The 10,817-nt window shown below is 48.1% G+C and overlaps 1 protein-coding gene across 1 annotated transcript; it reads left to right on the forward strand.

Moving 5' to 3' along the window:
* The first annotated feature begins 3,842 nt into the window (after window positions 1-3,842).
* Window positions 3,843-9,900, forward strand: LOC129734888 (transitional endoplasmic reticulum ATPase-like). The gene is made up of 5 exons (XM_055700261.1): window positions 3,843-3,993; window positions 6,799-7,133; window positions 8,630-8,785; window positions 9,150-9,304; window positions 9,723-9,900. Exons 1-5 carry the CDS (start codon window positions 3,843-3,845, stop codon window positions 9,826-9,828), a joined length of 903 nt encoding a protein of 300 aa, XP_055556236.1. The 3' UTR covers window positions 9,829-9,900.
* Window positions 9,901-10,817: the final 917 nt, after the last annotated feature.

Here is a 10,817-nt window from a genome sequence, read left to right on the forward strand (position 1 = left end):
AAAAGCAGCCTGTTCTGCAGTACAGCAGCCACAAGAAAAGGAGAGGGAAGAGACAGAAATCCTAAATGAGGTAGAAACCACCTGGTCCCTGCTGCAATGGAGAGATGGGATGCTGCTTGATGCAAGCAAATGTCAATTTATTACACACAATCATGAGTTTATATATAGTTATCGGAGGCTGTGCACTTTAAACAGATTGGTTCTTTAAGCTAAGCATTACATACTAGGCAATCCCTGATTGGTTAACTACAAACAAAGGACACTTTAAGTAAGTTTTTACAGTCATCAATTAACAGCAACGTGTTAGTTACTTCTCCTTAGCCCATCTGTTCCTCATTCCCTTATCTTTTCTCAGCATGACTCATCCTGTCGGTTGTTATCTGTTCACATTCCTTGTCCTCCCAGGGCTTGTGGCCATCCTCCCAAGGTTTTATGGCCATCAAGCTCCAACACATCCCTTTCAGCTAACTGATTGTTACTTATGGTCCTGCTTTCCAGGCCCCCTCCTGCAGTTCCCTATCTCTGAGTGAGCAGCAAGATATGCAGAAAGATTATGTCTGTCATTCAGGTGAGCAAATTATCACCTGGTTGCTCTGATGCTGGGATACTGGGGCCAACAGTCAAGAATTAGAGGGGAAGCAAGCCTGGCAGATGGGATCCCTCGCTGGGGAATTGACAGAGGGGTTGGAAGAGGGGCAACAATCCACAGCCTCTGGAGGCAGCTCCTGTCAAGCATGAAATAAAAGTATCCTGTCAAGGATAGGTAAACTACCAAGGCAAGTGGACTACCATTGAGGAAGACATCCAGTATCTGAGGGAATTAGTGGTGAAGGTGTTCTACAGCAACCTGGGCAACAATCAGTTCTCCAAAGTTCTGAATGAAATCCAGCGCATGTGGTCCATGTGATGGAAGTTTGTATGGAACATGCTAATGTACACTAGCACCCTGGATTGGACAGACATTGAAGCATCAACTGTGCATAGAATGGCCTGTCAGCTCTGGCAGTTTGAGGAGAATCTCTCTTCCTCCCCAAACCTGCAGGCCTGCATTTCAGCTGTGGAGAAACTGTCCTAACAGATCCACAGACTCAAAGAGAATAACTCTTCCTCCTCGCCCATATAGGCTGTTGTCTTAGCTATCGAGTGCCATATGGAGTTGGCCTTTTCCTCCTCAAGGAAAAGGGAACCATGGGCACATACTATGTGCTACTCTGGTTCTGTCTTTGGAACCACAGGGAGGACATGAGGAAATAGGACAGTGTACCTACTTTGAACCTAGAAGCTCATGTACATGAATTGCAAGGGAAAACAGTGACCAAAAAGGTTCCATCCAGGAAGATTACTGCTCCAGTTCCTGTTGAGCAATTTCCCAGATGCAGTAGAAGGGCTGATCCTGATGAAGAAACTTCTGCTTTGCAATTACAAGAGTCAGGTAATGAATGCTCTGACCACAAATAGAGGGTCTTTGCCTCCAGCCAGTCAGAGGAAAGTGACAACCAGATTTACTGGACTCTTGTCGATTCAATGGCCTGGCACACTGGGTCCACAGGAGTATAAGGCTCTGGTGGACATCAGTGCACAGTGTACACTAATGCCATCAGGGTACAAGGAGGTGGAATCCATCTGGATTTCTGGAGTGACAGGGAGATCCCAACAGTTGTCTGTGTTGTAGGCTGTGGTAAGCCTATGTATTGGGTTTGCATGGCAAGGCTTTGGTAGCAGGGGGGCTACAGGGATGGTTTCTGTGAAAAGCAGCTAGAAGCTTCCCCTATGTCCGATAGAACCAATGCCAGCTGGCTCCAAGACAGACCCACCACTGGCCAAGGCTGAGCCAATCAGCAATGGTGGTAGTGCCTCTGTCATAACATATTTAAGAAGTGGGAAAAAACCCTCCTGCAGAGCAGCAGCCTGAGAGGAGTGAGAATATGTGAGAACAACTCTGCAGACACCAAGGTCAGTGCAGAAGGAGGGCGAGGAGGTGCTCCAGGCATCAGAGCAGAGATTCCTCTGCAGCCTGTGGTGAAGACAGGTGAGACAGGCTGTCCCCCTACAGCCCATGGAGGTTAATGGTGGAGCAGGTATCCACCTGCAGCCCATGGAGGACCCCACACTGGAGCAGGTGGATGCCTGAAAGAGGTTGTGACCCCATGGAGAGCCCATGCTGGAGCAGGTTTGCTAGCAGGACTTGTGACCCTGTGGGGGACGCATGCTGGAGCAGTCTGTTCCTGGACTGCACCCCGTGGAAGGGACCCATGCCGGAGCAGTGTGTGAAGAACTACAGCCCATGGGAAGGACTTGTGTTGGAGTAGTTCATGGAGAACTGTCTCCCATGGGAGGGACCCCATGCTGGAGCAGGGGAAGAGTGTACGGAGGAAGGAGCGGCAGAAACAACGTGTGATGAACTGACCATAACCCCCATTCCCTGTTCCCCTGTGCCACCCAGAGGGAGGAGGTAGAGAAATTGGGAATTAAGTTAAGCCCAGGAAGAAGCAAGGGGTGGGGGGGAAGGTGTTTTTTTTTCTGATTTGAATGGTAATAAATTAAACTAATTTTTCCCAAGTGGAGTCTGTTTTGCCCATGAAAGTAAATTGCTGAGTGATCTGTCCCTGTCCTTATGTTGACCCATGAGCCTTTCATTATATTTTCTCCCCCTTGTCCAGTTGAGGAATGGAAGCGATAGAGCAGTTTGGTGGGTACCTGGTGGCCAGCCAAAGTCAACCCACCATAGCTTTTGCTTAGCTTTTGCTTTTCTGGCTATGCCCTGTGCCTGGTCAGCGCAGTCTGTCCTATCTTCTTATTAAATTGCTTTTTAACTCTTTCTTGGGTGAGAGGCTCTCGGGGCGGGGGGGGGGGGGGGGGGATCTGAGTGCCGGCAACTAGGGTCAGACCATGCGTTGGAGAGGCCATGTGTCCTTGGTGTCAGCAACTGGAGTGAGTGCAGGTGTGCAAGTGAGTGTGTGATCACTAGCAAAGATCAAGTTGGAAAAACTGGTGAATAGGTGAAGTGGCCTGGGAGGAAGGGGTATAGTGGGTCTTCCTTAGAGACAGTTCTGGGTGTGAGACTGCCTATGTATTTCTAAGGGTGAGAGCACAGAGGGGTTGGCTATTGGACCAGGGGAGTCCTGGTAAACTCTGGGTGTGAGAATGCCTGTACATCTCTAAGGGTGAGAGCACAGGGGGGGAATCAGCTGTTGGGATCCAGAAAGTCCTGGCCAGCTGTATGTGTGTAAGGTCTGTACCAGCAACTGGAGTGGGCTGCAGCCTCAGGGGTTAGTATGTCCAGGTGCCAGCAACTGCAGAGACTGAGATCCAGGGGCCAGCCACTGAGCAGGCTGAGTATCTAAGACCAGTTGCTGGAGGCATGCACCTTGTACATATGTATATATATATTCTCACTAGTGGACCTCCATCCTGTCCAGCCAGAGAAGGGAGCAGGAAAGCCATTGGTGCTGTCCATGTTTGTGTGAGTGCTCTGAGTGTCTGTGATCTGTGTGGCTGGTCATATGTATCTGTATATCTGTATATCTGTAGTGTATATGTGTGCTTTTAGTGTGTGCCTGCTGGGAATACATTTTCATTGTTGCTACTGGTTGGACTTGGGCACATAGAGCGGTGGCAACCTTGCCTCTCTCACGCTGTTGGATCCAGTGTGATATATTTTACTCTAACAGTTGGTACAGCTCCTCTTAGCACCTCACATGCCTGTGATGTGCCAGATGTTCAAAGGAAAGGTCCCTTCTACACATCATGTGACTGACGCTATGTAGAGTAAGTGGGTAGCATTGATCACACAATGGGCTTGAATGAGGAAATCCAAGCACCAAGGAATAGGGGAAAAGATCATGGACTGGTCAGAAGGGAGAAATTTTGGAGCATCGCCCAAAGAGTTGGCTTGTGCTGAAGAGACCCCACTACAAAATAAACTACCAGAAAATGAGAAGCAATATGCTCTGTTTACTGATGGATACTGTTGTATTGTGGGAACCATTGGAGGTAGAAACCTGCTGTATGGAGTCCCACATGAAAAGGTGCAGAGACTTTTGAAGGAATGGCCTCAAGTTGCACCAGGGGAGGTTTAGATTGGTCAGTGGAAGACGGCTATATTCAAAACCTCAGGCACTTCTAAAGTGCTATGACTGACATCATGTGTGGGTACCATCAGTTGTAGTCCGTTCTTCCCTTCAGTGGGAGGGTGTCATGGTTTAACCCTGGCCGGCAACCAAGCACCATGCAGCCACTCACTGACTCCCCACACAGTGGGATGGGGGAGAGAATTGGCAGAGTAAAAGTGAGAAAACTTGTGGGTTGAGATAAAGACAGCTTAATAGGTAAAGCAAAAGCCGAGCAAGCAAAACAAGAAATTAATTCACTACTTCCCATGGGCAGGCAGGTGTTCAGCCATCCCCAGGAAAGCAGGGCTCCATCACGCGTAACGGTTACTTGGGAAGACAAATGCCATAATGCCAAATGTTCCCTTCCTTCCTTCTTCTTCCCCCAGTTTATATACTCAGCATGACGTCATATGATATGGAATACCCCTTTGGCTAGTTCGAGTCAACTTTCTTGGCTGTGTCCCCTCCAGCCCTCTTGCTGGCAGGGCCCAAGAAACGGAAAGGTCCTTGACTTAGTATGAACATTACCTAGCAATGACCAAAATCCAGCAAACAATATCCAACAAAGTTTCAAATTACCAATACCCAAAATACAGATGCCAGACATCCCCATAATAGCATACAGATTTACACAGTTGTGCACTTCAAATATCCCGGTGGGACCCTAGCCCACCAGTGGAACTCTAACCCACAATGCCAATAGATTAACAATGTGTATTTAATTTGGATATTCCGGTGGCACTCTGACCCATGATTTGAAGAATCAGTCAGCAATATGCAGGCGAGCGGAGGTTATCTTTATTCAGCAGCACTGGGTGCATGGGGGATCGCTCCACCAAAGTCATGCACACCGAGGGGACTTTTCAGTCCCCTCTTTATACAAGCCACTCATACCTATTCATTAGTTTTCCAAGAAATTGTTTACATATTCATTACAATTCTGAGAATTCATTTACATATCTCGTGCCTGCGCAATGTCCTTGAGGAGTTGTCTCTACGCAGACTCTATTCCTCAGCGGCCATGTTTAAAGTCTCCATCTTCGCCACGTTGCATGTACAACAGGAATCTAAGACCAAATGTCCCTTCTAAAGATAACCAACCCAAGGACTTAGCAGTCTGTGCATCCGTCATGTGGCAATGAGGGTCCTTGGACATCTCCTGACTTTTAACTAAACATAGGTGCGTCATCCTTTACATAAGTGGTACAGCATTCACTATTCACCCACTGGGGGGACTCTAACGCACTCTCCAATATGACTTATTTGTAAGCAACCTAAGTATTTATTACCAATGTTATTAATATTCCAGAGTGCTGTTGCAGAAACTTACCCGGCCAGGCAATCCGAGGGCCTTCCCAAAAATACTCCAGTGCACACTTAGAGTCCTCATGATTCCTCTGGTTCGTCAAGATTCCAGAGAGCAAGTCCCATCTGGTTCACAAAATTTTGTTACAAAAAAAATGAGCACTCTCATTGTGAAGAAAATTTATTCTTTTTCTAACTGGAATTTTCTTTGCAGCCATTTGTGCTTGTGGTCTCTTATCCTTTCGCTCTGCATCTTGAAGAAGGATCTGGCTCCCTTTTCCTTATAATTACCCTTTAGGTAGCTGAACCATTTGATGTATCTCGCCTACTGATAATTGAGTGCCTAAACCAATTGACATCCCCAGATCTTGCAGGGAGAATTCTGGTCCAGGAAAATTGACTCCAGCTTTCCCTCTAGGCATTGGAGTTACCACCCTTCTGCTTGGTTCACAATGCTCCTAGCTTTGGGGAAATATAGCTTGTTGTTCAGGAGAATTTAATTGAGGGTTTGCGTGGCAAGAGTCTGTTCTGGAGCAGCTCCTCCAAGGTTTTTGTTGTGGCAGCAGTGCTCTGGCACTCCTCTAAGCTGCTTTAATTGTAGGGTAGGCTTAGTGTGAAATCGGTGTGCTTCTCACGATATCAAAAATTGGAGTTTCTGAGCCCCCTTGCTTTCTAACACTCCTTGCTGAGGCAGGAGGCTAGGTGAGGCTGGGCCAGGATTCCAAGATAAAACTCAATAATGACAGAGTCGTTAAGCAGGTATTTCTTTATTTGCGGTGCCGGGTGCATAGGGGATCGCTCCTCCTAGTATGTACCCCCAGCTCCAGTTCTCACTATTTTTATGCTACAATCTAATATGCATATATATATATATGCATTAACATTTCCTGGAAAACTAATACATATTCAAACTGTTTCCCCGAAATGTTTTACATATTTTTCCACCTCCTCATGCACACGTACTGCCACCTTGAGGGTCTTCTCAGAGGGCCTTCTGATGAAGGCTCAAAGTCTTTGTCCACATAAACTTTCAACCTGGGGTCTCTTGTACATGCGCAGTTCATTTCTACTGATTTTAAAACTTCTTATCCTAGTGTTCTGGAACACACCATCCTGTTCTCTAGCTAAAGAAAACTTTTATCTTCCTTTGCAGTGCTTGTTTACCATTGTCCAAGGTTATTTATGACATACCCTTATGGTTTTACATCCCCTAGTCTAAACTTCCAGACCACAATTATGTAGCAACTAGGTATTACCCTACCTTTTACATATGTTAGCACATTGTACAAAGGTTAGTGAACCCCTGTCAGCTCACAAAGTTGACCAGTCTTTTATTCTTTTAACCCTTACATATCGCTCACCTGGTGGTATTAACATGGAGTAATTGTTCCCATTTACTTTTTGCAGGCCCGCCAAGCAGCCCCTTGTGTGCTCTTTTTTGATGAGCTAGACTCCATTGCAAAGGCTCGAGGTGGGAATATCGGAGATGGTGGTGGTGCTGCAGATCGTGTCATCAACCAGATCCTGACAGAGATGGATGGCATGTCCACCAAGAAAAACGTCTTCATCATTGGTGCCACCAACAGGCCAGACATCATTGACCCAGCCATCTTGCGCCCTGGCCGCCTGGATCAACTCATCTACATCCCCCTGCCTGATGAGAAGTCCCGGGTTGCTATTCTTAAGGCCAACCTGAGGAAATCACCAGTTGCCAAGGTAGGATCCGCACCCTGACTGTGTCTGACTTGGGTTTGCTGTGTGCTGCACATGTTCCTCGCAAGCTGGTAATAGAGCAGAGGGCTGGTAACTGCTCCACACAGTACAGAGCTGGGAAGCCTTCAGTTCCTGAAGGATGGAAATGAAGAGGTAGGGGGAGGCTTGAGCTCTGAGACTAGGTATCAAGAAAGCTAGGTGTTGGTGTGTAAGCACAGCAGGTCTTTATCGCATAGTAGAGTTCTGCCCACAGTGTGGGAATAGGAAGGCATGTTATGGCAAGGTGGAAAAAATTCTTGTACTCTGAAAGAAAAGTAAATGTAGAAAACAGGGGTGGGAAATGGAAATTGAAGAGGAACTATTGCAGTTAATTGTTGCTGAACTCTCATAGGCAAGAGCGATGTCCCTTGCCTGAGGAGCAGGCAATAATGCAACTGATAGCTAATCAGAGAAAAGCAGATGTGAAGTGAGAGCTCAAGCTATTTTATGCCAAGCTTACCTTTTTAGGTGCTGTTGGGAAGGAAAGCTTCAAAGGAGGTTGCAGTACTACTCCCTCAGTTGAGGGGGAGGAGGAGGTTGGTTGTCTTGGTCTGCCTGTGCCCCATCTCCATTTCCAGTCTGACTGTTTCATTTGACTCCTCATGTTGAGACCTGAACAAATCATATCCTAAATCCACAAGTCAACCTTCCTCTTCTTGAGGGTGAACAGTGCAGAGGTACTCTCCCCATCTACTCTGCTCTTGTGAGACCCCACCTGGAGTACTGTGTTCAGCTCTGGGGCCCCCAAAGTAAGAAGGATATGGACCTGTTGGAGCAAGTCCAGAGGAGGGCCGTGAAGATGATCAGAGGGCTGGAGCACCTCCCACATGAGGACAGGCTGAGAGAGCTGGGGTTATTTAGCCTGGAGAAGAGAAGGTTCCAAGGAGGACTTGAAGTACTGGAAGGCCACTATAAGGGGGCCTACAGGAAAGATGGGGAGAGACTCCTTACAAGGGCATGTAGTGATAGGACCAAGGGGTAATGGCTTTAAACTGAAAGAGGGTAGATTTAGATGAGATATTAGGAAGAAATTCTTTACTGTGAGGGTGGTGAGACACTGGCACAGGTTGCCCAGAGAAGTTGTGGATGCCCCCTCCCTGGACTTGAACACACAAGGCCAGGTTGGATGTGGCTTTGAGCAATCTGGTCTAATGGAAGATGTTGCTGCCCATGGCAGGGGGGTTGGAACTAGATGAGCTTTAAGGTCCCTTCCAACCCAAACTATTCTGTGATTAACAGCTGCTTCGCAGGGTCTTGCTGGTTGTGTGGGGAGTGTGGCCTGCCTTTATATGTGGTTAACTTTTCCCAAAAACGAGAACCTTAAAGGCTCATCTCTTCAAAAATTGGCCCAAGTTTTAAGGCAGTACCTTGATACCATGGGATCTAAAGACACCTCTTTGTCACCTGAGGGTGTAAAGGACAGGCCTCTCTTGGTTGGTTGGTTTGTTTGTTTTCACTAGGATGTCGACCTGGATTTCCTAGCTAAGATGACCAATGGCTTTTCGGGGGCTGACCTGACAGAAATTTGCCAGCGTGCCTGCAAACTGGCCATCCGTGAGTCTATTGAGAGTGAGATCAGGCGAGAACGAGAGAGGCAGACCAATCCTTCCGCCATGGTGAGTAGGGCACTCCTGAGCTTTCCCCACTCGTGAGACAGGCAGCCCACCTCATCCCGTGGGTGAGGCAGGATGCATTCCTCTCCATAATCCTTGGATGGGGATGATTGGGCTCTCATCACAGAGTATGGAGCTTGGAGCTCTTTGTTCTCATTTTGTGGGAGAACAAGGCCCTCCTGGGGTGCCTTATTGTCAGCATTGCTCAGAAGGCCCCTGCTGCAGCTGTGACTAAGTCTACCAGTGTCCCTCTCCAGCCCCTACTTGGGCAGGTATTGGAGCATACTGGCTGGAGGGAGGCTGTGGGTGGTTGTTGGGCCGTGGAGCTTGTGCATGCAGCTCACCTGGGCCCTCTGTCCTGCTACAGGAAGTGGAGGAGGATGACCCAGTTCCTGAGATACGCAGGGATCACTTTGAGGAGGCCATGCGCTTTGCTCGACGCTCTGTCAGTGACAATGACATCAGGAAATACGAGATGTTTGCGCAGACTCTACAGCAGAGCCGTGGCTTTGGCAGTTTCAGGTAACTGTGGGGGAGTGGGACAAGGGTGGTGTGGCTCAGCCAGCCCCAGAACAGAGCACTGAGGCAGCTTTCTGCTGGATTCTGGATAAAAAAAATTCCCTCATCCACATTTTTCCATTCTCCCCAGTGTGTACGGTAGCCAGCTGAGTATGTGGCAGGCGTAGGCTGTGCTGCAGCTCAGTTGTAGCTGCTCTGTTTAGTGCTCCTGAAGTCCCATCAACCTTCTTTTCCTTTAACATGAGCAACATCTATCAGCCATATAAGCCTTATGTGTGACCTGCCGTAAGGCTTCATCCCCTTTCTCCTCCCTGTCGTACTTGGCACCAGGGTATTGGTATGGAGGGAGGAGATCATGCTGAGCTATGAGGAGTATTTTGAACAGTGTCTCTTCTCTCCCCTTCTGCACCACTGCATGCAGGTTCCCATCAGGTAACCAGGGTGGTGCTGGTCCGAGCCAAGGCACAGGAGGTGGCAGCGGGGGCAACGTGTACAGTGAAGACAATGACGATGATCTCTACGGTTAACTCACTATCCTCTGTGGACCAAAGTCCACATCAGACCGTGTTGTACAGGAAAAAAATCCAGTGTTCAGTGGACTCTGCTTCTTCATTCCTCAATCAGAACAGTGTAGCTGTACGTCAGACTTTTTCTGTGGGGAATCACTTGGGAGGCAGACAGTGAATTAACGAGGAGGGGAACTGACTTAATTTCTGAGAAATCTCTGTTCTAGTTTGTGGCAGAATCAGCAGCTTTAGCAAAGAGTACAATGTTAGCCTGTATTAAAAAAAATATCCCACAGTAATAATAATAATAAAAAAAATTGCTGTTGTCATTTAACCCCAGCCAGAAACTAAAGTAATGCACGGCTGCTCGCTCACTCCTCCGCTCCTCAGAGGGATGGAGAGGAGAATTGGAAAGGAATGTAAAATTGAGAGTTGAGATAAGAACAATTTAAGAATTGAAATAAAATAAAAAACAGTAACAGTTGTAAAGGAAAAGAGGCAGAAGGGGAGAGGAATGAAAGGCAAAGGGGGAGGGGGGGAAACAATGTGATGCACAATACTGACTGATGCTGAGCCAGTCCCCGAGCAGCGAGTGGCAGGACATGGCTGACTCCCCCAGGTTTATATGCTGAGCAGCCCAACCATGGTGCATGCAGGATGGGGGATAGTAGCAATGAGCCCCCCCTTCATTGTCCCATCTCCAGCTGTACCACCCCACCATTCACAGACCTTCCTCGGCTGGGCCCCGCTCCTGCTGCCTGTGTCCTGAGAGCCCCATGGGGAGGCAGAGCCCCGATGGAATTCCCCTGGTGCTGGTGAGGGTGAGACCCTTTACTGGTCCTGCTGCCTGCACCCAGGCCAGGGCAAGCACAGCCCCAGCATCTCCCCTTGCAACACACCCCAAGGAGGTATATTCTGCAACCCCAAGTGCTGTTGCAGAAACTTACCCGGCCAGGCAATCCGAGGGCCTTCCCAAAAATACTCCAGTTCACACTTAGAGTCCTCATGAT

This window comes from Falco cherrug (genome assembly GCF_023634085.1).
Source record: "Falco cherrug isolate bFalChe1 chromosome W unlocalized genomic scaffold, bFalChe1.pri SUPER_W_unloc_1, whole genome shotgun sequence".
NCBI classification, from domain to species: domain Eukaryota; kingdom Metazoa; phylum Chordata; class Aves; order Falconiformes; family Falconidae; genus Falco; species Falco cherrug.

Bases quoted from the DNA above. Each gene is read 5' to 3' on its own strand.
- LOC129734888 (XM_055700261.1), top strand. From the start codon at position 3,843: ATGGACTGGTCAGAAGGGAGAAATTTTGGAGCATCGCCCAAAGAGTTG. The intron at 3,994-6,798 runs GTAGAAACCTGC...ATTAACATGGAG, and splicing joins TATTGTGGGAACCATTGGAG to TAATTGTTCCCATTTACTTT. The intron at 8,786-9,149 runs GTGAGTAGGGCA...GTCCTGCTACAG, and splicing joins AGACCAATCCTTCCGCCATG to GAAGTGGAGGAGGATGACCC.